General features: G+C 34.8%; 2 protein-coding genes across 3 annotated transcripts in view; both read right to left on the reverse strand.

The window, feature by feature from the left end:
• Positions 1-2,493: 2,493 nt before the first annotated feature.
• Positions 2,494-15,079, reverse strand: SKA1 (spindle and kinetochore associated complex subunit 1). Of its 2 annotated transcripts, none has more exons than XM_051969628.1 (7): positions 14,974-15,079; positions 14,228-14,378; positions 13,740-13,864; positions 9,486-9,577; positions 8,188-8,325; positions 4,159-4,328; positions 2,494-3,071 (listed from the first exon to the last, which is right to left on the reverse strand). In XM_051969628.1, the coding sequence occupies exons 2-7, from the start codon at positions 14,313-14,315 to the stop codon at positions 2,923-2,925; spliced, it is 762 nt and encodes a 253-aa protein (XP_051825588.1). In that variant the 5' UTR covers positions 14,316-14,378; positions 14,974-15,079; the 3' UTR covers positions 2,494-2,922. The 2 variants fall into 2 exon arrangements, with proteins under 2 accessions (XP_051825588.1, XP_051825589.1); XM_051969629.1 differs by having other exon boundaries at positions 14,994-15,076.
• Positions 15,080-18,530: 3,451 nt separating this feature from the next.
• LOC127543498 (tetraspanin-36-like) overlaps positions 18,531-25,839 on the reverse strand; it is a 54,650-nt gene continuing 47,341 nt past the window's right edge. The window contains exons 6-8 of the mRNA XM_051969630.1: positions 25,255-25,407; positions 21,063-21,146; positions 18,531-20,525 (exon numbers count right to left, since the gene is read on the reverse strand). Of these exons, the coding sequence (XP_051825590.1) occupies positions 20,439-20,525; positions 21,063-21,146; positions 25,255-25,407 (324 nt within the window). The 3' untranslated portion in view covers positions 18,531-20,438. The remainder of the gene's footprint in view (positions 20,526-21,062; positions 21,147-25,254; positions 25,408-25,839) is intronic.

The following is a 25,839-nucleotide window of genomic DNA, read 5'->3' on the forward strand; positions in this document are numbered from 1 at the left end:
CATTTTATTGGCTAAATTCAACCTTGCTTTATCTTTTCTTTTTAACTGCCCTCCACGGCAGTTACTTTCTCATGTCATATAGAAGAAACAGTAGGTAGGAATCACCAGCTGCAGGCTAAACAGATGTCAGAACAGCAGCTGATGCTATAATTAGCATTCTAACAGACAAAAACATAGCAAATTTCTTAGTTGTGTCCTACTAAGAGGAAAAAGAAACCACAGCAACTTTCTAACAAGTAAGCTGGGGCTTGGACTCTTCTTGTCTACTCTGACATGGAAACTTCCTTTTTAGCTGGTCAACTTCACTCATTGGACCCAAGACCTTAAAATTTACAAAATCAGGTCTAAGCTTGGACACATTTACTCTCAGAACATTATGTCACCTGTTCAGGAAGGGAAAGCAAAGTAAAAACGGTAGTGAACTCCATATTTCCATCCCCTCCAGAAAGTCTAGAAACCAAGGGCACTACTTGCATATGACAAGGTTGAAATAAGAGAAGAAGCTTGAAGCTGGCTCTTGTCCTTAGTAGACCTAAGTCAGAGAACGAGATGATGGCTTTGTCAGCTGTATGGCAGCTGACAACACAAAATGATAAGATGCTATATGGTATACTTACTGAGTGAGAAGACATGACGACTATTCACTATATGACCATGGCCTACATAGCTCCCTGGGTACCACAGGAAGGATCTTTAGATAATGGATTTGGTACCCCTCCCCCCTATACATCTGGGTCCTATACAAAAGTGGCAAACTAGTAAAACTGGAAACCAAGCACTTGGCACTGAGAAGAGTGTTCCAGCATGACAAAAAACAGGGGGATGGGTCAAATGCATAGACGCAAGCTGGATCTTTTTCTCTTTCTCTGTCATACTAAGCCCTACCCACTCCTCAATGGCTCAACAAGTCTTGTGAAGTTCGAAGGGTCCGAAGGACTTGGGATTCCCCTCTACGCCCAGCAACATCTCCTGAATGGCTGATAGCAACGTCTGCACTGGAAAATGTGGAAAGACTAGATATGATGACGAATGCAGATTCAACACGAAGATCCCAGCAGAAAAACTATACAATATCTAAGAGCAGTATTAGGAGAACTCCATCAATAGGACTTCTAGGAACTGTGAATTACCAATTTATCACATGAACTCTCTGAAGGTGAGCACTTTCATCTGGACTCTGCATGTACTGGTAGGATAGGATTGGTTCACAGACTTTTAGGAGGAATACTTGTATCATCTATACAATCTTAGTAAATACCCCTTTCTAGTTACTATTTGACTATGAACAAGTCACTTTCCATTGCTATATCTCAATATTCTCATTTGTAAAATGAGTTGTTGGACCTTCACTTCCAACAGTTTCTATGATTCTCTGAACATCTTCATAAAAATTAAAATGCCATGAAGAATAAGGGGTGTACTTTCACTAAACTTTACAAATCTTCCTTCCAAGATGTAGCTGGCTCATTAATCAATACTTTTATGACAACTGTTCAACAAGCTTTGAATGCAATCACATAATATAGCAAACCCACACTTGTCCACAAAGATATGGAGAATATCAACTTCTTTGATTTGCCAATTGCAAACTGTCTTGTGTCACTAGGATGTTTTGCACCACCATTGTAGGCATAAGGAGATAGTCTATGAAAGAAGATTTGAGGAAAAACCAACTTTTCTCACACTGGAGGTTAGCAGTAGAGAAGTCTATTTTAGTTGCCTCTGGTAGATAATTCAGACCCAAATGAATATAATCAATTAAATATAGTTGAAATGGAGGAAATCTGGCAACTTCCTAGAAGTAGATGCTAATTCTCTCCCTTGACATTAAGCTCAGTGAAGACCAGAGCCATTATTTCCTTCCTCCAGGCCTATGGCTTTGCTTTGTACCTTTCTATTGGCTTGTGGGTATGTAGACAAGTTGGTGATTTCTATCCAGAGATACACCACCTTTAGTTACATCTTTATCTTAAGTCTGTGACTCCACACTATCCATTCCTGGCAGGGCTAACAAGCCTTAGACCTAACACCAGTTTCATATTATAACCTCATCAAAAAAAACTAATGGGGAGTTATTCTGACACAACTAATTCTTTAGGAACCTACTGTAAAAAGCACCAAAGAAATAAAGACACAGAAAAAGCAAAATAGCCCCTGCTCTCAAGGAATTTACTTTCTCCTGAAATCCAATTATCCCTGTATAAATAATATCAACAAATAAGTTTTAATAGGATCTCTACATCCCAAATGCATGTTCAGTAAGGAATATTTATTCCCGATTCACCAGTTTCAGGTATTATGTAATATATTGTATATAATGTATTTTAAGGAGGTAGGTATGTGTGTGTTTTTCATCTTTAAGGAAAGTAGAAAAAAAATACATGAAAATAGGACAAAGAAACCAGCCTAAATTAATACAATACAAATGATGCACTTAAATATTTGAAAAGAACAAGTACAAGAGAAAGGATTCAATAGATAAGAGTAGGCAAATTCTTCCAATTCATAAAACCTATAACTTTATTTGTCAATAACAAAATGATCTTTGTAGGGTTAGTTCCACAACTCAAATCCTTCCAACACATTAGCAATTCAAGACCCAAGCAAGAGAAACATTGGGTCACATTAAGTATCATGTTGGTTAATAATAAACTATCCTCACACAAGAAAAGAACATCATTAAACAAATGAAGAAAAAGTAAATTAATGCAAGGTACTTTTAGATAGCAGTAATGGGGGAGGGGGGGTGTATATGTGTGTGTGCATATATATATATATCTCCCTTATGATCAACAGAATATTTATTAAGTGCACAACAAATTAAGTTCAAAACAAATTAAAGAAGTTAATGAAAATACAGATTATGAACTGGGAATTACAAAACTGTCTATATGATATTGTCAGTGAATATGCCCAAGCCTATCAATTTATAACATAACGTACAAGCCCTCCTCCACGGACTTCTGACAGTCTTCGGCAGTGTCTTAAAATATTTAGTATCACATGAAACCGCTTGTCAACTTTCAAATTTGTGAATTCTTTAATGTCAGCTTCTACCACAAAATACTGGCCTGAAAAAAGATTTATTTGTAAAAGGTTAACTTTACAGGTAATAGTTACTAATGCACAAAATTGTAAATCTGTATAACATTACATTTTCTAACAGGTGGTGCCCAATTAGTACTCTTACAATGTTTTTTTAAAAAAAAATTTATATGCTGAAGTTGCATAATATTTAATGTGGCAGTTTAAAAATATATTCATTAACTTTCCAACAGTGTACTCTGAACAATTAACTCTTGTAATTCTAAGGATAAAAGACTTAGTGCTGGTCTTTAAAGAGATAATAAATTTAAGAAAGGCCCTTAACATCTCATTTCTTATTTGGCTATATTAATTTGGAACTTTTCTGACTTGTTCCATCTGCCCTTTGAAATTCAGTCATCATCCTGCAAGATCCCATCAGTTTTGATACTCCACTTCATCATAACCCCCAGTTCCTCTAATTGGAAAATGGAGCCTTGAATTCCAAGTTCTCCATTTGAGGAGAGGTTAGAATATATCCTCCTTTCTTACTATTAGACTTCTCTGACTTCTTTACCATGTTCCTGTGTCAGTAAAGACCTTCCCCAACCCTCTTCTCTTGCCTTCTTCAATTTTTAAGATTCCTTTGTATTATATGTTGTCTTCTCCCATTAGAATGTAAACTCCAAGACAGGAACTATTTTTTCTTTTGTATTTTTATCCTCAGTATTTAGCACAGTGTCTTGGTATATGGTAAGAGCTTAACAAATGTTTACTGATTATTGACTTCTGTGGTTGTTCTTATATTAATTCCATCCACTAAAACCCTTTTCTCATGCTTCATTGTGTCATGGAAATGATCCTAGGTTCCTCAAGGCTACAGTGGCAGAATTTAAGCTTGGGCAGGCCATAAGTATGGATGACAAATTATTATCCTAAGTTGGGAAAGACTCATCATAATAGATTAGTCACATCAAGTGATGCATTTCTTTTGTCCATAAAAATTTATGAATATATGTAATAAATATATATAAAGAGTTCTGCATGAAGTACATGTATGAAGTTAGTACATAACACAGATTCCTTAATAAGTTATACTAACTACAGCTGGAAAAGATCTATTTTTTCACTTACCTTTGGTATCCTTGGTTTCATCTTCAATAAATCTGTGATACAGATTTCTGACAGAAGAATTCATAGATTTTTTGGGCAAATTTAGGATTCTATATTTACTAGCCACTGCTTTGTTGATTTCTTTAATAAAGTCATTAATCTGACAGTATGTTAGACGAGATTTCATATATCTGAAAATAATTTCAAGGATAAGAAAGTTTATACAAAGTACCTCCCACACACAAAATTTTATTTTCGTTGAAAAATATTTTACTAAATTAGATCACACTGAATTTGAGTAGCATTAGAACAGAGAGAATTTTCTCATTTCCTGTTAGTCTCATTTTCAAAAATTCCATACCAGTTAGAAAATGAGAGATTTATTCTCTAGCATTCTAAGATTAAATAAAGATGATAGACTATCAGCACCTATGTTTCTGTACATCAAATCAAAATAGCTTTTTATCATTACAGAAGTATTTAAAATATTGTTTCTGAAAGGCAGATAAATCTGAATGTAATACTTTATTTCTTTATGACATTCTCAAATGATTGCAGGGAAAGAAAATGTTTAATTGTAATGTTATGCTACAGGTACCTATCTTTCTACAAAGAGAAATAGAGGATAAAAGAAAGAATAAGGCAAGAAGGGCAAAAGATACTTATAAATTTAATGCTTTCCATTTTGAGTTAGAAGAGCTTTAAAAAAACAATCTTCTCTACCCTCTAGATCCCCCATTTCTTTAATCATGTCTTCACTATTTATCTTTTCCTACTCTGACCTAAACTCATAAGCTAAATGATAATCTTACTTATTCATGATTCTTTTTCTACCCACTAATGCTTGATATGTTCTTTAGTTCCAAACAAGAATGCTTTATATTTTCACTGAGTATAACAAAAACAATTTACTGGCTTGCTCTTGATTTCCCTGTTCAAAATATATCAGTTTCATTATCTCTGATAAATTGTGAAAATGAGATTCCTTGAAACACCCCCAACTACTATTTTCTAAAATTAGTTTAAATCTCCCTGATTGCTACACTTAATCTTTCCAACATCTTCCAATTATCATATATACTACCAGTCATCCTGCTCATTTCTCCCTTTTTTCTCTCTCTGGTTTTTAAAAAAGGAGGGAGAGAAAGGAGAAGAAGAGAGGAAGAGGAGAAGAAGAGAGGGAGAGAGAAAGGAGTAGGGAAAGAGAGGGAGAAGGAGAGGGAGAAAAGGGGGGAGGAGAGGGAGAAAAGGGGGGAGGAGAGGGAGGGAAAGGGAGAGCGCTTTTTTTCCCCAAGAAGCAAGTATCTTTTAATTTCATGGCTGCAGTTGCTGTCTAAAATGATCTTTCAGCCCAAGAATATAAAATCTGACACTGCTTCCATTTCTTCTCCCTCTATTTGCCAGGAAGTGATGAGATGAGTTGCCAAGATCTTAGTTTTTTGGATGTTAAGCTTCAAATGAGTTTTTACTCTCTCCTCTTTCGCTCTCAAGAAGCTTCTTTCTTCTTTACTCTTACTTTTACTTTCTACCATCAGAATTATAACTATCTCCATATCTGAGATTGTTGATATTGCTCTGTCACCTAAATTCTAGCTTTTGATTCATCCTGCCTGGCATTTTACAATATGTACTCCACATATAAAATTAAAGAAGGTGACAATATACAGCCTTGTCATACTCCTCTAATCTTAAACCTATTAGTAGTTCCCTGTTCAGTTCTAACTATTGTTTCTTGGCCCATATACAGATTCCTCAAAATATGAGTAGGATTTGCTACTCTCATCTCTTTGAGGACTTGCCACTTTTTTTGTTGTGATTCACACTATCAAAGATTTTATAGTAGTCAGGGAAGCAGAGGTAGATTTTCTGAACTCCCTTGTTCTCTCCATAATTTCTGAATGGTGACAATTTGGTCTCTAGCTTCTCTCCTCTTTGGAAATCAGCAGTCCCCAACCCTCTCAAAAGGGAGTTGGGAGTGTACAGCAAAATAGATAGAGCACCAGCCATAGCCTTAGACACTCACTAGATCTGTGACCTTAGGCAAGTAACTTAATTCCAATTGCTTCCAAAATAAAGAAAAACAAAACAAAACAAAACAAACAAAGAAACAAAAAACCACAGCCAGTTTACATATTGCTGACACCAAGCTTGAAGAATCTTAAGCATAGCATTGTATGAGAAATGAATGCAATTGTTCAGTAACTTGAAACATTCTTTGACACAGTCCCTTAGAAATGGGATGGGGTAAACTAATCTTTTTTAATCATGTGGCCACTCTTAAGTTTTCCAAATTTGTTAACAATTTGATTGCAGCATTTTAAGAACAACATCTTTCAGAATTTTAAATAGCCCAGCTGGAATTACAACACCTCTACTAATTTTATTGTTAGAAAAGTTTCCTGAGGCCCACTTGACTTCATTCTGGCTTTAGGTCAGTTTGGATGTTTGGTTCTAAATCAGTAACTACACTATAATTATTAATAATGTTAAGATCTTTCTTGCATAGTTTTGTTTTTCTTGCCACCCTTTATTAATCTCTTGTCAAATATTTTTATGTTCTATCATGCCCATTTTTGTATGACACATTCCTTTTATATCGTTTTCTTAAAAAGATCTGCCTTTCTCATTCTACTGTTTTAGTTCTTTGCATTGCTTAAGAAAACCTCTCTTCTTATTCTTCTTTGGAATTCGGCATTCAAGTGGGTCTTTCCTCCTTTACTTTTTGCTTTATTTTCTCAATCTATCAGTTATATTGTTTTCGTGCGCTTCTTTTTCTCTGGAATGTTTTTTGTTGCTGCCTCCTATACAATATTGTCATCCTTGGTCCATAATTCTTTAGGCACTACAACTACCAGATCTAATTCCTTAAACCTATTCATCACTTCTACTTCATATACTTAGAGGATGTTATTTAGGTTATGTCTCAGAACTCTGATGATTTTTCCTATTTTCTTCAATTAAAGTTTAAGAAATTCAGAATTTGATAGTCACAACAGTCATTTCTGGGTCTTGTTTTAACAAGCCTGTACAGAGCCTCTTAACTACTGGCTGCAAATTATATAATCAATGTGATTTCAATATGGATCATCTGGTGATAGCCATGAGTTGTTGAAAAAGAGATTTCCCATGTCCAGCAAGTTATCTTGGCAAAACTGTCTGCTCTTGTTCATTCAAGAGCAAACTTGTCTGTTACTCTAATTATCTTTTGATTATTTTAGCATTCTAATTCCCTAAAATGAATATGACATCTTTTTCTGGTATTATTTCTAGGTCCTCATAAATCAGATCAACTTTGACCACTTTGGAATCAGTGGTTAGAAGCAGAGGCTTGTATTACTGTGCTGCTGAATAGTTTCAAATATCATTCTTTTTTGTGATTATAACTCAGTACTGCTTTTCTCATCTCCATATAAGGAAAACAACAGAATGCTAATGATGAAGCATGCTTCTCATTTCCTGGATGAGAAGTAATGTAGATTAGAACTAGATTCTTAACCTTTTCTGCCATTAACTTTTCTGGTGGTCTGATGAAGCCTACCGATTCTTTCTCAGATATATCTACATGTACAGTACAAAATACAAAAAATGACACAAAAATTATAACAAAAGTTACCAAAATATTAAAGAAATACTTCTAGATATGGACAGAATGTTTATGTATTTTTCATAACTATACATATTTGTATAAAGGAAAAACTTTGCTATAGAAGAAACGGTTGTTAATGTGTAGTATTAGAGAAGCAAAAAATGAAATTAAAATTTACAGGAAAATTAAAAAGTTTAGAAAGAGACAAATGAGAAAATTTGGTTACAACCTTATTAAATGTAATATACACCTGAAAACCTCTAAGTTCACATTTTCATATAGAATCTTTTTTTTTTGTTCATATTTGCTTATTAACCAATTTCATAAAAAGAAAAATTTAAATGATTCAGGCAATGTGTCTCTAGCAGGCATTACACTTAATGTAATCAAATTCATAACTGTTGACTATATAGAAATCCTTTATTAAAGAAAACATTAAATTTTTTAAAATCTTGCATACTTACGCAGGCACATTATCAAATTCATCAGAAGTTATTAGTAAAATTTCTTTAATTGGTTTTTGTTCTTTTGGGGGTTTCTTTGAATGTTCAGATGCTGTAATTTTAACTTGCTCTTCAGAATTAATACTTGGTTCCACCACACTATGACAGAAAGAACATATATGAATCATGAGAAGTCTCCAGCATTTTAGCAAAGGGATACTCACAGCAAATGTTTAAATAGGACTAAATTCCATCTTTTGTAACTAAAAATCCACAGAAATTTATATATTATTTTCTATTCCCATGTTTTTTTTGAAAATATTAAAGAAATCACCTAGGATTTGGCAATTCAGCTAAGGCTTAAAGCAATTAAGAGATTCCAGGAGATGGAAGTGACTAAGAAGTATATTTCACTTGCAGAGAGCAGCCTGTAAAAAAAGGCAACAAGGCAGAAAGATGAATGTTGGCTATGAACAACAGCAAGCAGATGAGTTAGATTGGAACAATGTTTGTAACAAGGAATGATTCTGGAAAGATAAAATATACTCAAATCATGAAAGGTTTTAAACACCATGAAGAAGTGATTTTATTTTTTCTCTGAAGCTTCAAGAGAGTTATTGAAGATTCCCAAGCAGAGACAAGATGTAGTCAAATGCTTTAGGAATATAAGTTTCCACCTTATCTAAAGAAGGAATTAGAAAGGAGAAGGGATAGAGGCAGGTCTGAGCAAGAGGTGGTCAATGTTTGAGAGAGGATGGTGGTCATTTTAATTAGATAAATGAAGACAGATGTGAAGGACACTAAAGATGGAATTTTCAAGATTTTAAAATTGATTAGATATAGAGAGAAAAAGTGAAGCATTAAGAATGATTAAAGTTATAAAGCTGGGTGAATAGAAAGATGTTGAAATCTTCAACAAGGATAGGGAAATTAGGAAGAAAGATAAGTTTTGGAAGGAGCCAAAAAATTCTCTTTTGGACATGTTACATTTGAGATGCCAAATAGAAATTTCCAGGAGATAGTAATGTCAGACTGAAGTACAGAAGAGAGATGAAAAACAGATGTATCCAGGAAAATTAGTCAATAGTATTAAACACTGCAAAGAGATCAAGAATATAAAAGATTTAGTAAAGATCAATGGGTTTTGCAAATAAACAATCCTTAGCACATTGGCAAAAGTAGTTTCATTTGATGATTAGGTTAAAACCTACATTGAAAGATAAATAAACAAGGAAATTCAGGCAAAGAATAAGCTCTAGATTGCTTATTTTTATATTTTTAAGTATTAAGAATTTCTCAGTAAGTAGAAATATGCTTACCAGCTCTGGACTACTTTGGGCAAATGGGGAGGAATATTTTCCTTAAGGTTATTTATCTCTTTGTAATTTCCATCAAGGGATTCTTGTAACTCCTAAAGAAAAACAAGTTCTATATGTTTTCATTTGAAAAGTTAAACAGCATTCTACAAATATTTGCCACAATTAAAAATATATTAGGTAATTCAAGAAGCTGAATCATTACTAAGTTATTGGAAGACTATAACCACCAAAGATTGGTTTGTATTCTGAAATTGTTTTTGGATTGTATTTTGTCTTTCTCCACTGTATTTTCATAGAACATTGATTATTACATAATAGTGTATCATTTTAAAAACTGAGTCTTTTATTTTTCAAAGCTAAAATTATTCTAACATTTACCAGTAGAGAAAACTGTATCTGGGTATCAAATATTCCCAAATTTACCCATATTTGCCAATGTCATAGTCCTAATGCATCAGTGTCTTAGACTAAAAAAACAAAATGTAATTCTTATAAACTAACATTTATGTAGTATTTAAGGTATACAAAATGCTGAGATATATTCTCATATGAGAATAATCATATATTATTCTCACATTTTACAGATGAAGAAATTAAGTTAAATAATTTACCCTTGGTCAAGTAACTATTAAACATTAAAGCAAGGATTCAACCCTGAAACTCCTAATATCAAGTCAGTGTTGTTTAATTTTCCATTTAAATTGTTTAACTATATTCATTCTTTAGGGCTTGTTTAACTTGATTCAACTTATGGTCGTGGCCTCATGTTTAGCTGTGATAATATATTTCTTTCAATTCATGTTATCTGTCTCCCAATAATGCAGACAGAAATTTCATAGGTAGGCATTTAATGTCAAGTTCAACATTTCCCACTCAAGATCCAGGATTTAACCTATATATCATTGTCTTTAAAATATTAAGGTTAGAAAAATTGAGACTACTAATGTAGACAGCAATTTCTAATGTGATAAATAAGGATTCACTAAAAACTTATTAATCACTATAATATATCATCAGGTACAGTATTTTTCTTCTGAAAAGATCAAGCTTCATAAGTATTTCATTTATTCTCATTAACAATCCTATAAGGTATGAACTGTTATTTCTATTTCCACAGTCTAAGAAGTTTGGTAAGAACATTTCCTATTTTGCTTCTTTGACTGAAGCACAGAATATATTTCTAGAAATAAGAAAAAGAAGTCCTATCTACTGTAGGGTCTTAGAAATTAGTCTTTAATGAAGCCTGATACTAAGTGAAGTTGATGAACTATGAACTCTGACAGATTCTTTTGTCAGACAGGATGTAAAAGAGAGAAACAGATTTGTTTTTTTAATTGGGTTTTCCTACCATATACCTGTCAGACTGGCTAATAGGACAGAAATGGTAAATGATAAAAGTTGGAGGGGATTTGGGAAAAATAAGACATTAAGATACTGCTGATGGAGTTGTTAACTGATTTAATCATTCTGTGGAACAATTTGGAAATAGGCCCAAGGGTCATAAAACCATGCACACTTCTTTTCTGAAAAGATCAATAAAACTTTGACCTAGCAATACCACTATTAGCTCTGTATCCCCAAAGAGATTTAAAAAAAAAAAAAAAAAACTTTATGTACAAAAAGTTTGTAGCAGCTCTTTACTGGGATCAAGAAACTGGAAATTGAGGGGATGCCCATCAATTGGGGACTCGCTCATTAAATTATTGTACAAAATTATGATGAAATATTATTGTGCTATGGGAAATGATGATCAGGATGCTCAGAAAAACCCAGAAAAACTCCTATGAGCTGATGCAAAATGAAATGTACTGTATACAAAGTAATTGCAATTTTAAGATGATAAACTATGAATGGAACAACCATTTTCAGCAATACAATGATCCAAGATAACTCTAAAGAACTTATGATGAAAAATGTTATCCATATCCAGAGAGAAAAAAACTGATAATCCATATGCTTTTGAGGCATACTTTTTTCTACAATGAAAACACAGATCAAAAAAATCCCTAACAAAAGTTTTGTTGGGGATTTTTTTGATCTGTGTTTTCATTGTCAAGATGACTATTATGGAAATGTTTTGCATGACGACACATGGATAACCTATATAGAATTGTCTGTGTTCTCAATGAGGGAGGGAAGAAGGAAAAGAATCTGGAACTCACAATTTTAAAAATGAATATTAAAATTGTTTTCACATGTAACTGGGGAAAAATAAAATACTAAACAACTTTTTTTAATTAAAAAAAAAGCGGAAGAGGGGTTAACTCCATAATCTGTTTGCTCTTCCTGATAGACAACCATGAAAAAAGGTGGATAGATACTTAAGGAGGGGAATGACATGGACATATAGGATAGGAAAGATATCATAAAAGCTGAAAATCAATCTCCCGTGCTCCTAGGTGACCAAGAATAGGTCATAGCATTGCTCTAAGTCTCAGATTCCTCCTTGGTAAAATGAGTGGATTAGACTAGTTACAGTCCCTTACAGTTATAACGTTGTTTTGGATTTTCTGGCTTTCAAACCAAGATTAGACTGTATTAATTTGTAAGATTATCTTAATATACTTAAATACTCAGATACTTAAATATTCTCATTCACAATAGTAGTTAAGCTGATACTAGAAAAAATTTCAAAAAGTTCTAATACTTGGTTTAACTTTGCATAATATGCATCCAATAAGTCTTATACATTTTCCCATGAAACTTTCCCAGAGACTCATTAAAGACTAATTTTTTTTTTAATGTGGAAATGTAAACTGTATGTCTAAGATTGTCATTAGTAATTGGGTAGTTCTAAAGAAAGATTGGGACAGAAATGATTATCTAAAAAGCAAAACCATATAGGAAAAGGTAAAAATGAATAATTATGGTATACGAAGTACAAGACGAAGAACTGACACAAAGGAATTGAGATGAGAAAAGAAGGCCGGTAGTCCTGGAACCCTACTCTCATCAGGAATGGGTTAACGAGGGAACAATACATATATATCCAGAAAGATATAATAGTCTATTAAATTTACAAAGAAAGAAAAAGGGGAGGGACAGGTTATAGAAGGGAATGTAGATTAAAGGAAATGAGATAAAGTGTGTAGATTAATTCGAATAGATTAATTTGAACAGATAAAAGAGGGCAGGAAAGGATGGAGGGAGAAAATAAGGGAAGGCCTCTTGGAAGCAAGGTAGGTACTAATAGTAAGACAAAGCAGAAGAATCAGCAAAGAAAGGAAATAAGAGATACACACAAAGTTCAGGAGTAAAATTTATCATGTAAAAAGAACAAGAGAAATATTCATGATCTCAGATAAAGCCAAAGCTAAAATAGATTTAATCAAAAGAGAAAAATAGGGGAATTACACTATATATCAGCCACATTAATGTTTTAGACTATTTAAAATAACTGGACAATGTAAGGTTGAAATATTGTTATGATGTAGGAAATGCTAAGCTGGAGTTAGAAAAATACGGAAAGACTTGGGAGTTATGAAGAATGTTATTCACCTTCAAAGAAAAAGAGGACAAACAAGTATAGTACTGTGTGTATGTGTATGTGTGTGTGTTTATAAAAATAATATATCCATGCTTGACTGTAGCTTTCTTGGAGAGGAAGAGAAAAAAAAAGAATAAAGTAAAAATTGCACAGCAAAGAAAATCTACAAGGAAGCAAAGAAAAGATGGACAGATCGGAAGACAATGTGCAGTATTTATTACACAGGCTTTCTTGAAATATAAATTTATTGCTTTATATTTTGAATCCTGTCATGTTCTGCTGTCCACATGGCAATTTTTTTTCTTCTCCTAATTTTTATTAAAGTTGAAATAAAGGAAAAAAAGGAGAAAAATAAAAACTGTAAACAAAATTCTCCACCTGAAAAATTACTACTTCCTTTGGTTTGCTAGCTTTGTATTGCAAATTTGAAGTCTCCAATACCTGAAGCATTGGAAATACATCAAGCCATTTCTTAAGGGATAAAGATTTTAGGGGGAGGGACAGAATATATATATACATATACACAACATATATACACATACATACATTTATACATACACACACACATATAAAGGTTCTGGGATATAGTCTACTAGCAGTAAACATTTTGTAGTCTTTCTGCCATACAGGTAAAAACCTATTATAATCTACTTTAGTACAGCACTGGTTTGTGATAATGGATATAATGAAAAAGTTTTGTCATTGTGAGATGCTTTTTTGAAACTTTGTTTTTTAGTATTCCTTTGCAAGACAAAAATTTTGGTTACCATAAGTGAATTCCTGATATGTTCTTGATATTGAACCTCCAACTCCAACTTGTTCAAAAGGTCATTTAGAAGAGAGATTTCTTGTCTAATTTTCCGAAATACAGTCTTTAAGGCTGGATCATGTCCTGGTGAACATAAAAGGTAAAATGCAAATTAAGAGACACTGAAAAAAAAATCTCTAAAATGATCATCTCAAAGAACTTTCCTATACAAAAAGCAGGGGAAGCTCGAAAAAATGTACTTTTCATGTTTGTATGCTCAACACCTACCAGCTGTCTTACACACATTGGCATTTAAAAAAATTTGTTGAACTGAAATTTGTACTTGCCTCTTGGTATTTTCATTATATTTCAGAATCAGAAATGCACTACATTGGAAGGTTATTTGTTTTATGCCTTGTGTTCTTCAGAGCAATGGGCAAATGAATAAATCTAACAAAATAGTTGTCACTTTAAATTAGTTCGCCCAACATTGTTCTACAAGCTTACCTATGTTTTTTAGTTGCAGAATTTTCTTAACATGAGAAATTTTTTCATTGATATGAAAGCATAAGTCTTCCAGCTCTGCACCAGCCATGCTTTATGCTTTCTTGAGGAGGAAATCCTATCTAGAGCTACACACATATATGTGTGTACTTCCCTAGAAAAGAAATTAAAATGTGACAATTTATTACCTGGATATTCACACACACAGTGACTTTTGACAGTTTTCAAAGATCAGCCAATGAGCATGGGCTAAGGGCACTCTATAAATACGTCAGTGAAGCCACCAAACAGGTTCTTGCTCGGAGCCTCATCTCCCCTCCCCCCCCTTCCCAGCTTCTCCACAGGTCCCGCCCCACCCCCTCTTCTGCTCCGAGCGCCATCAATTGGTCCGGCTCCCAGCCCCGCTCTGGCAGGCAGCTAGGGTGCTTTGGGGCCGAGGACGCACAAACCACCACGGGTTACAAAGCTCAGGGCCCCGGCAGTCACGTGCCGGTCTCGGGAGCTCCACCTCAGCGCCTCGAGGCCAGCAGCAATGAAAAGGCGGAGGAACTAAACCTAAGCCCGTCGGTTCAACCCCAGAAACCACGAGCTAACGGTCACCCGCCAATAAACCGCCTCTTCTCCTCCGGACTCGCACCTCGCCCCGACCCCGCCCACATTCCAGCCAATCACAGGCAGCTCTCCTCTGTCTCTCCCTTTCTTCCCCCCTTCTCCAGATTCACAGCCAGGAGCCGACGAAGCCGACTCACGTACGCACGAGCCCACTAACACTGTATTAATCGGACCAGGCCACGCAGCGTTGTGAACTCGCAGCACTGGAAATAGTTTACAAGTGAGCTCCGGCGCGAGACAATTCAAACTGCGCGCCTCATCCACGCAGGGCGCAAGCGCCGACAATCTCTCGCGAGAAGCGCGAGCAGACGAATGGGAGCATATGCGAACGCATGCGCCTATCCAACTTTGCCAGAGTCTAGTCCGAATAGGAGGGCGGGGACGAGGATGGAGGTTAAAGTCAGTGGAAGCCCTGACGTCACGGTGATCCCGAGTGCCCTGGGCGCCCAGTATTTGGGATTGAAGTTTATTTTGCCTATTTTGATCCCTGCGAATTTGAAACGAACAAACTGGGCAAGAGATGGAGCGCTTGCTAGGCTTTTAGTTTCAGCTAAAATCTCACTCTACAAGAAGCCTTTCCAGATCCCAGCAAATACTGGTTCCCATTATCTCTTTGGTCTCGGTTGTTTGCATGTTTTTTTTCCCACTTAGGCTGACTCTTTGGGAGCAGGCGTTGCCTTTAGCCTTTCTTTGTATGCTTGGCTCTTAGCCGTATATAGTTGGTGCTTAATAAAAGCTTACTAACAGACCTGTTTACTGCAAAGCGCTCCTTGCCCTTAGATCCGGGGAGCACTAAGCACCCCATCCGCCTCCCGCCTCTTTCCCATCCCCGGAGGCTTTCCTTATTTCTCCAATAAGAAAACTGCGGTTGCCAGCACGAATGTTGTGAGCCTCAAACAAATGATAGGCAATAATCGTAAACATTTATTAAATGCCTACCGTGTGCGAGGCACTGTGCTAATCCCTGGGGAGCAAAAACGAAAAAACAAAATCCGTCACTGTCCTCTAGGAGCTTAAAATCAAATGTGAGTGATATATTAAACACAAAAGACTTGGGCGTGGAGGGAAGGAAGCACAGGGTGTTTCAATCTTAGCATGGTAATTAAAAGTCAAGGGAAGGCCCAGAGTAGTTGTCAGGGTGAGAAATGTTCTGAACTGAGGTCTGTCCTTAAACAGTTTGGAGTTCATAACACACACACCACCTCTCCCTTCCCCCCATCCCTCCTCCTCCCCTCCCCCCTCCCCCCCAGAACTGTAAAGACGGAGAATGTAATGTCGGAGAAACTGAGGCAGGAGAGAGATTAGAGAGTTTTTAATATTTTATTAATGGGAGAGTATAATTGGCTGGACAGGACTCTCGTCTCAAATTATCCAGTCAGACAGAGATAAAGATATACTGGGACCAAGACATCCATGTTGGTCTCAGGGCTGGAGGAGATTGTCATCTCAAAGAATCCAGCTGACAGCATCCAGCCACCAGCCTCCAGCAATGAATGGGGGAACCCCAATTTCTTAAATACCTTTTCTCTAAACAAAGGAAGGGGTAAGAAGTGGGAAAACTTCTGTCAGGATAGAGAAGGCCATAAATCCTAAAAACCCAGAGACAGGATGTTTGAATACACAGAAATAAAGATATCAGTGAGGTATCTTAGAATATTTTAAAGGGATATTGTAAATTCTTGAGGACAGAAAAGAATCAGTTGGTCTACTCTGTTTATCTTGCTAACAATTTATAACCTTAGAGCAAATAGTCCTCAGTCTTAATGGCCTAGAGGGGACTGAGGGAAATTAGGGGATTGAGACAGAACAGTTAAGGAAACTGAGGCAAGGGAAACTAGTGCAGGGAAACTGAGTCAGGACAGTTAAAGAGAACTGTGGCATAACAAGAATAAGTGGTGAAATAAATCCAAGGCTGATTGAGGTTTTTACTGGGTGATAAGTTTATCCCAGTAATGAACTTCCTGGGGAATGGTGGCAAAGTCAAAGTCCCAGAGTAGTGCAGCCAGGCAAAAAATTTGTAAGCAATTACAATTTACAAAGCAATTTGAAAACCTTAAAGGGCAATATAAAGGCCAGGTGTACTGCTGCTGCCAACATTTATCAGACCAACAGTCTGGTGAAAACTTCAGTTCCTGAACCTTTTGCAGGATACTTGATAAACTCAAGCAGTACGTACAAAGCAGTGTGCTGATAAATGTTTAGCAACTCTGCTCTCTAGAGGGAAAAAAAAAATTGTGTGTACGTAAGTATGTGTATGTATGTATGCTGGAGAGACTGAAGCAAGACAGAGATTAGGTTTGTAATATTTTAATAATGGAGAATTTGAACTAGCGGTCAAATAGGACCCATATCCACCTCTTCCCCCCCTTCCCCCCCTCCCCTCCCCTCCCCCTCAAGCTGACTGAATGGGACTCTTGTCTCAAAGATCAAACAACCAGCAGGTAATTCCAGAGACTTTTGTAGGGCTCCAACTATCAGGGAAACAAAGACAAGGGAGGGGGGGGGGGCAGAGCACTGGATGAGTAGAAATTCCAGGAAAGACCATAACTTTTTAATTCTGACAGGTTGGGGGGGGGGTCAAGAAGGTGGTTGAATAGGAGACAGGAAGTCTGAGCCAAAAAGAAAGTGAGTACCATCCAGGCATTTGAGATAAGCCATCTGGAGTTTTATGACTCTTTGGAATGTGAGTGGCTAGAGCTTCCAGCCTTCAACTCAGTATCAATGGGGCAAGGAAGGGGGCGTGGACACCAGGGAAACTGAAGCAGGGAAACTGAGGTATTACAATTCGGGGAAACTGAGGCAGGGAAACAGGTATTTCATGTATATACATGCACGCGCTTGTGCACACACACACACACCCACTCACACACTTTTAAGTGTAAGCTGCATTATTAACAGAAGTCCAGGCAATCAACAAAGCAATAAATCAAGCTCTAATCTGTACCCATAGCTGATTGAGGTGTAAATGCTCACATTGAAAATCTAAGGCCTCATACAAATTTGTTGAGGCAGCTAGATGGCACAATAGAGCTTTGAATCTAGGGTTAGGAAGACTCATCTTCCTGAGTTCAAATGGATATTCAAAAATTTTAAAGCAGTGTGACCCTAGGCAAGTCACCTAACAATTAGCCTTAAGCTCTTCATCTCTAAAAAATGAGCTTGAGAAGGAAATGTCAAACTGCTCCAGTATCTCTCCCAACAAAATCCCAAATGGCATCAAGAGTCAGACAATTGGAATATTTCACCACAATCATATACCACAACTTGTTCAAACCTTTCTCATTTTGACCTTGTCTTGATATACAGTCTAAAATATTGTTCTATTCCTAGTTTCTTCCAAACTGCTCTGCAGTTTTTCCATCAATTGTTGTCAAATATTGAGCTCTTACTCCAAAATATGGAGCTTTGGATTTCCAAACACTAGAATACTACGGTCATTTACTACTATGTATTATATATCTACAGTGAGATTGATTTAGCCAGGGTTCACATAGAAGTGCTGAATCCAGGTCCTCCTACTCCAAAACTCTTTCCACTGCACCATGCTACAGATATTAGAACCCCAATTAATATTCATTATTATGGTTGTATTCATATGTCCTGGGGTCTCTAGTGACATATAAGTTTGACATACAGATTTTAACTCTTTTTTTAATGTATCCATGAAAATAAGGAAACAGTAATTGAAAATATATTTAGGTATTATATATTTTATTAGTTTGTTAAAATTACAAGGTCATTTTTCAAGAATTAGTAAAGACAGTGCTCAAATACATGAAAGTTTAAATTTTAAAAAAACATTTAATTACCTAGTGACATACCAGATTAAGCATAATTAGCCAGGAGAAACATAAGAAATTATGTGCAAAGCAACTTATTCCTTTAACAGAACATTGTTTGGAAAGCCTCTACATATATTTTATTGAAGACAATTGCTGTTTTTTTTGTTTTTTGTTATCTAAAGTATCAGCTTCATATAAAATAATTCTCTCTAGTACTTCAAAACCAACTGATAATTTAAAACCTGAACTCTGAAAGCCACAGAGGCCTTTTTATAACTGTCTAAAATCTAAAAGGTATCCATATCTTAAAAAAAAAAAAGCTACTAATTTTAAGATAAAATCTTATATAAAAGAAATCTATTTCCTTAGGAGAAAAGTGTATTAGAGTCTGTTTTTCAGGTAGTTATAAGTCCTTAAGAAACATTTTATTGTAATCTGATAAACATTGTAATTGATTCATCTATGTATATGAGTCTAATTAAGTCTTAATATTTCAAAATTCAAAATGAGATGAAAGATACAGGACAATTGTGAACATGAACATGGCTAAAATTTGGTCAAGCAGAATGGTACTATAACTGGGGAGATTAAGACTGGTGGACCTCTAAGGGTGAATCAGGTGTCCACATTAAGTCTGGTACCAATGTGGAGAGCCCTTCAGGACAAAGGGCCATTTTTTTTTTTTACCTAAATAAAAGTGAACTAGTTCAGGATAGAAAAAAGGAACTAGGATAAACCTTTCATGGTAATCGTATTAGAATTGCTTAAACATCTGGAAAATGGGAGAGGAAGCAGGAAAAAGGAAAGGAAAAAGAAAAGCTAGAAAAGGGGAAAAAAGTCTATAAATTTGTTAACAAAAGATGGCTAACATACCACCACCAAAAAGAATTGATAGTTAACCAGAACTACCTAATTAATCTATCATCCTTAGCAAGAAAAATTTCAGAATGTTTTAAACTCAATTCACATTTCCTTTCTTTGCTGCTTGAAAAGTAGGTTTACAGGAATGTTACATATTTAAAGTAAAACAACTCACCTACTACCAAAGACAACTTTTACATAATGTGAAAAAAAAGTTTCAGCTATTCTCTTTCTTTTAAAAACTTATTCTCTAAAGTGAATGTTGTCAAGAGGATTCTCACTCAAATATCGATAAGTTAGATTTAGAATGACTGAAATCTCTTTTCTTTAAATTCTTTTTGATTTGTAATTCTGTGACAGTAAAACTGGGCATGCCTTTCACACTGAGGAGCATCAGTGATAATCTTTTGTCAAAACAATACAGCTGAATCAAATAAACAGGCTAGCATTTTAACAATTTTGTTATAACTTAATTTAGTCTTCTAAACAACCCAATTAGGCATAAGATGTGCTAATTTGAGCCCCAGGTACAGTTGAAATATTTCATAATTTTAAAAGCTAAGTATCAATAGTCATATAAAGTTGTCACAACCAATATATAATTTCACCATCAAGACCCAAATCCTCAGTATTACATCTGTCATTCATTTATAGCACGGTTCCTGTGGAACTATAACTGTCCCCCACTAATGTGGTATTTTTACAGATCATATTAATTCTAGGGGACTTAGATGTAAATTCAATTAATCAAGTCTTATTTTTTCATGTACATTGCTGATTGTGTGTCAGAATGGAATGAGAGAATAGAGTGGTAAGGAATGACAAATTCCAGAGCTCATCATCTTCAGTCCATATGAATAAAAATATTTATCCATAGGGTTTTAATATTCTTTGGGGTCAGTCTGTAAAAGCCACTTGGGTTTGAATGATTCAGTGAAGTTTCATTTTCTCATGTCTTTTCAAGCAAACACTCCAGAATTCAAAGGTTGGTAGCCATTCTCTTCTTTCCTGCATGCAATCACTAAGATGCTCAGCATTCCAAAAAACTGAAAAAGAAAAGGGTTTTCTCAGGGATTCATTTATCTTTTTAAAATAAATACACCAAGAAAGATGCTCTCTCTCCTCTCCAAGAATCCTTGTTAACTCACACTCTGCTCAGCTTCCTATCTGAACTGCAGGATTCAGAACTGCTTTGTGCTTCATTTTTTGGGAGTTCTTTACCTATCTCTTCTGATATATTCTCACTGTTGTTATATCCTACTATGATATTTTATACAAATGTTTATTTTAAAGACTTATCCTGATTCTTAATCAAGGAATTTATTCTTTATCTTAAAAATTAAAGTATAGATAGTCTAATGGACTTTGGCAGGGAAGATGAATCTTGGAAGATGGTGCTAAGGCAATGAAGGAAACAAGAAATACATAATATAGCATGGAACTGTAGTTTCTGGGCCACTATGGGATGGAGGCATTCCTTAAATGCTAATATTTTAGGCAATATTCTAGTCATAACACCTTAGTTACAACTCTGAATAAGGTACCTTTTAGAGAAAATTCATCTGGAAAATTTAGACAAATACCTTTACAACAGCAAATCCTAGGATGACAATCATGATGTAATTGATAAGTTCCTTTATGCGTAATTCCATTACCACAGCACAACCCTGATGAGAAGAAAAAAATGAAATATTTGGAAAGATTTAAGACACACCCCCACCCAAGGCATTTTCCCTAAACCTTTATGTTGCCCTGTGTAGAATCAAAACCCTATATTATAATAAAGCACAGCATATCTCTGTTTATCTGGAATAAACATAACAAGATATAACCTGAGGTATCCCCCTGTCCCTCCCCACCCCCCCCCAAAAAAAGGCCATTAGTATGGGATTCCTTAATCCGATATACAAAGAATTCCTGATCCAGATATGGGCACTGAAAGTGAAGTATTCAATGAAGGAGATAATGTGTATTGTTATAAAGGCAAGAGAATTGAACCCAGACCAACTTTTTTCTTGCCAGAAATTGCTACAGATTCTATTAGATACAGATTCAATCTATGAAGCAATAATGTACTGGAAGTCAATTTGATAAGGCTGCCAGTGTTGTGTGGACACTTGAGTCTATAATGATCCTCTTGTTTAACTCATACCACCATTTATTAGTTCTAGTCTAGAGGATCAGTCATTAACAAGACAATTAAGTTTATTTGACCAAAATCTAGGTCAAGTTATATTGTTACTAGTAACTATGAAGACAATTACACTTTTTTTTTAGGCAACAAGAACTGCTCCTGTGAAATGTGTCTTGAATGTAATTACCTATGTTTACTGCTATACATATGTATCATTTTATCTTTAAGTATGCTTGTTTCTTATTTTGCTATTGTGCTTATTTTACTAGATTGTTTTATTTGCTATAGTAGTGTCTGTTTTTAGTTGTTTTATGTATATGCTAATGTGTAAAGCTCTATTTTTTTCCTCTCTCTCTCACACAGGTGTTATTTTTGTAAATAGCTAACTTTGTTTAGTTACCCATGCTTGTTGCTATTGATTGATTGTTGTGTACTATGGCTATGCAAATATTTAAAAGGAAAAAAAATTTTTCCACAAGAACTACAAAAATTAAACAAGAAACAAAAAAAGTAATATAAATTCTGGAGAAAATAATTGGAAGCATAAGTAGCTTAAAAGAGAAAGTGGTAAATAGTACAGAAGACATGGAATCCCCTAAAACCTAGAATAGATCAAAGAGGAAATAATGATTTCATACAATAAGAAATATTAGAAGAACAAGATCAAGTTAAAAAAAAGATAAAACTCTTTGTATAAAAACTAACTTGAAAATTTCATGAGACAAATTTAAGACTCCCTGAAATAATGATAAATTTCTTCCTAAAAGCTTCATAATACATTTCAATAAATAATGAAAACTGCCAAAAAATGTATTAGAACAGTAGTTTTTCAACTTTTTTTTTCCATTGTAGAATTGTCCGGCAATTTCATGAAGCCTAAAAACCACCCTTTCTCAGAATGTTTTTTTTAAATGCATAAAATAAAATACATAGGATTGCAAAAGAAACCAATTTTATTGAAATATAATTATTGAAATAGTAAAAACAAAACAACAAGTTCATGGACTATAGAATATGAACCTCTGTATTAAAAGTAGAGGACAAAGTAAATTTGATCACCTCCTGAAGGAAACCTCAAATGGAATCTCCCAGGAATGCTGGGAAACCCAGAGACTTCCATGTTAAAGGGGGAAAAAACACAATTATCCCTTCCAAGATGTGTTATCTGCTGTCCTTCACATATTGTCCGTGGCTTCTGCAAAACTCCCAAAATGTTCCCATTAATTTCTAATGACAACCTGCAATATATGAAATCTGCAATGGGGAAAAGTCAAGATGTAGAAAGGAAAACTGTCCTACAAATGAAAAGAAACAGTTCAAGTACCAACGAACAACAATCAGAATGATCACCAAAAATAAGATATAGGCTTACTGAATTCCAAATGGCAAAAGATAACAGTTTTACAACCAAGAATAATTTACTCTGAAAAACTTAAATTTGATCGATCCTACAGGGAGAAAATGATTCTTTTGTGGAATAAAGAACTCCAAAGCATTTCTGATGAAATGATCAAAACTTAGTAGGAATTTTGAAACATAAATATGAATTCAGAAAAACATAGGAAGGTAAATTTATTTGTGCAATTGGAAGGAATTGTTTAAGATACTTTTAATGCCTTTTAATAAGAGAACAAACACATTATTACTCAGAACTTTAGATGGTGACAAATTTTTTAAATTACATGAAGATGAGTTGGTTGTTATAAGGGTTTTTAGAAGGAAAAGAGAAGGAAGGATGATAAAGCTACATTACAATTAATGTAAAAGTGGACAAGAAGGGAGTAGAACTCATTTCTCATAACTCAGATGTGTGTGGGGAAAAGTAAATAAACATAGAAGTAGGGATCAGGGAAGAGTGACATTAGATGAGCATCACCTTTTCTGCAACATTCAAGGTCTGCACACACTCATATCCACCCAGCTGATATAGAAATACATCAAATTCAACAGGAGAAAATAGTCACAAAATAAACAGATCCTAAAAAGGGGCACTGAAAAGAGAAAAAAGAAAGGCCCAGAAATTGACAGGAAGTGCCTTTAATGGTCTTATAGTTAACTATTTTAGAGAAATATAATTGTACCATAAGAAATGACAGACACAATTTCACAGAATTCTGGTAGTATAAACTGATGCAGGGTGAAGGGAGAAGAGTCCAGGGCACAGTTTATACAAACACAGAAACATTATAAAGAAAAACAAATTTGAAAAACTTCAAAATTTTGGTCAAGATAATGAAGAGTCACAAAACTTTTTTAAAACTTTTTTTTTCCTTTGTAGAACTGTCTGGCAGTTTCACGAAGCTTAAGAATCCCTTCTCAGAATTTTTTTTTTTTAAATGCATTACTCACTTGCTAAAAAGATGACAGATTTAAGGTATAGGAAAAGATACATATAAACATACACACACACACACACACACACACAGAGCATGGTCACTGGGTGGATTAATTTTACTTGACTGTTAGAAGCTTCTTTTTTTCTCTCAGCTTTTAATGGGTAAAGGAAGAAATTAAAGAGGAAAGAAAGTCTAGCAACAGAGATGACAAAAAAAGGAGGCTATTATAACTCTTTTTAAATGTACAGATGAAAACAATAGAAAGTTCAGAAATAAAAGTTAAGTAGGATAGTTTGAAAAGTATCATGTGGAATGTAGCATTGTAGATATACTTGATAAAAAAAAAGCAAGCATATGAAATAGATATTCCTGATTTCATATAAAATACTCTTTTGTGTTCTGCTATATATATTAAAATGCTCCTTTTAGGGAGTGTATTTTAAGTTTGGAAAAAATATTAAAAAATAAAGAAACATCTTCAAAACTTTTATCATCTCCTAGGAAGTTATTGAACTAGATTGGAAGCAATCATATTCACTCTTTTAGCCAACTGTAGTGTAGTGTGTCTAACATAATATAATGACATGTATTAAGGAGGAGTCCAATTTCTTGCCATTTCTTCTAGGAATATTTCTCTCTTTTAAAAATCTCATACAATTTATGACCCTTCTAGTATATTCTTGATTTATATTAACCATTCTATAAAGTTTCAGAGGGTCATTATCTATGAGGAAGTATTAACATTAGGGAAAAATTACAAATTATATGAAATAGTTTGTAGGTGGGTAGGGGATAAACTATATATTTTTTTCTAACTCCATAGAAGCTTTTTATAGTTTTCATGTTGGATTCATGAATACATATCAAACAACCATCAATTCTTTAAGGGGGCATTGTTTCCTTATTGATCATTTGCCCACATACAAAAATGGTCAAGTTGGACTTTAACATATAAAATCAGGCTCCCCAAGAAGCAGCAAGGCATAAAGGAAGGAGAGATGGCCTCAGAGTTAGGAAGACCTGATTGTCAGTCAGATTTCTGAAATCTATTGACCCATGGCTAAGCACAAGTCACTTAATCTCTCCATGCCCTGTCAACTCTCTGGTTTGATAGGTTCCCAAACTGTTACCAATATGCACTGACAAAGAGTTTCTTCAAAGGAAAATTTCCAATATATCAGTGAAGTTACTTGTCTGGTACAGTCTACCCTCTCCCATCCCACTCCCCAAATCAGATGTATCATTTCACTAGGCAAAATAACTAGAAAAATAGAAATGTCTTTTTGGATTCAAGGTGAGCGTTACCTCTGTGTTCAGTTCTTGAGGCTCACTGAGAAGTCCACTGCAATTCTTAAATTCTTGTTTGCAGCAACTCTGGGGGACACTATTATTTCCTGTGCGGTTGAACCACTCTCTATTAATCCAGTCAGTGTAGTTCTTAACACCACAGCATTGAAACTGAAATAAAATGCAAAGCAGTTGATTTTCCTTAGAAATGTGCCTTCAAATAATTTTTAAAAGCAAACATTACCATTTCCTACATGTAAAATCATTAATAAATTACTTTTTTGGAAGGAGGGGGAAAAGGACTTGGATTTATAGGTAATTTCCTCCATCAATTCAGGTTAGAAAATGTTCTGCCACTTAATAATCTTAAGAGGGTTGCCTGGGGCATTGAAATGTTAAACATTTGCCAGGATTGCAGATCCAATGTGTCTAAAGTGGGATTCTAGGTTTTTCTGATTTTTAAAGGCCATTTATCTACTATCCAAAGCTTCCTTTGTAGTAAAATGATAATATTTATGGGTGTGTGTGTGTGTGTGTGTGTGTCTGTGTATATATATATATACATACATATATATGTATATTATAAACACAAAAAAGTAATAA

Source organism: Antechinus flavipes, chromosome 1 (genome assembly GCF_016432865.1).
Source record: "Antechinus flavipes isolate AdamAnt ecotype Samford, QLD, Australia chromosome 1, AdamAnt_v2, whole genome shotgun sequence".
Classification (NCBI taxonomy): domain Eukaryota; kingdom Metazoa; phylum Chordata; class Mammalia; order Dasyuromorphia; family Dasyuridae; genus Antechinus; species Antechinus flavipes.

Excerpts from the sequence above, each read along its gene's own strand:
- SKA1 (XM_051969628.1), bottom strand. The coding sequence starts at position 14,315 with ATGGCTGGTGCAGAGCTGGAAGACTTATGCTTTCATATCAATGAAAAA. Across the intron at positions 13,865-14,227 it reads TCTGCAACTAAAAAACATAG|GACATGATCCAGCCTTAAAG; the intron begins GTAAGCTTGTAG and ends TATGTTCACCAG. Across the intron at positions 3,072-4,158 it reads TGAAACCAAGGATACCAAAG|GCCAGTATTTTGTGGTAGAA; the intron begins GTAAGTGAAAAA and ends ATCTTTTTTCAG.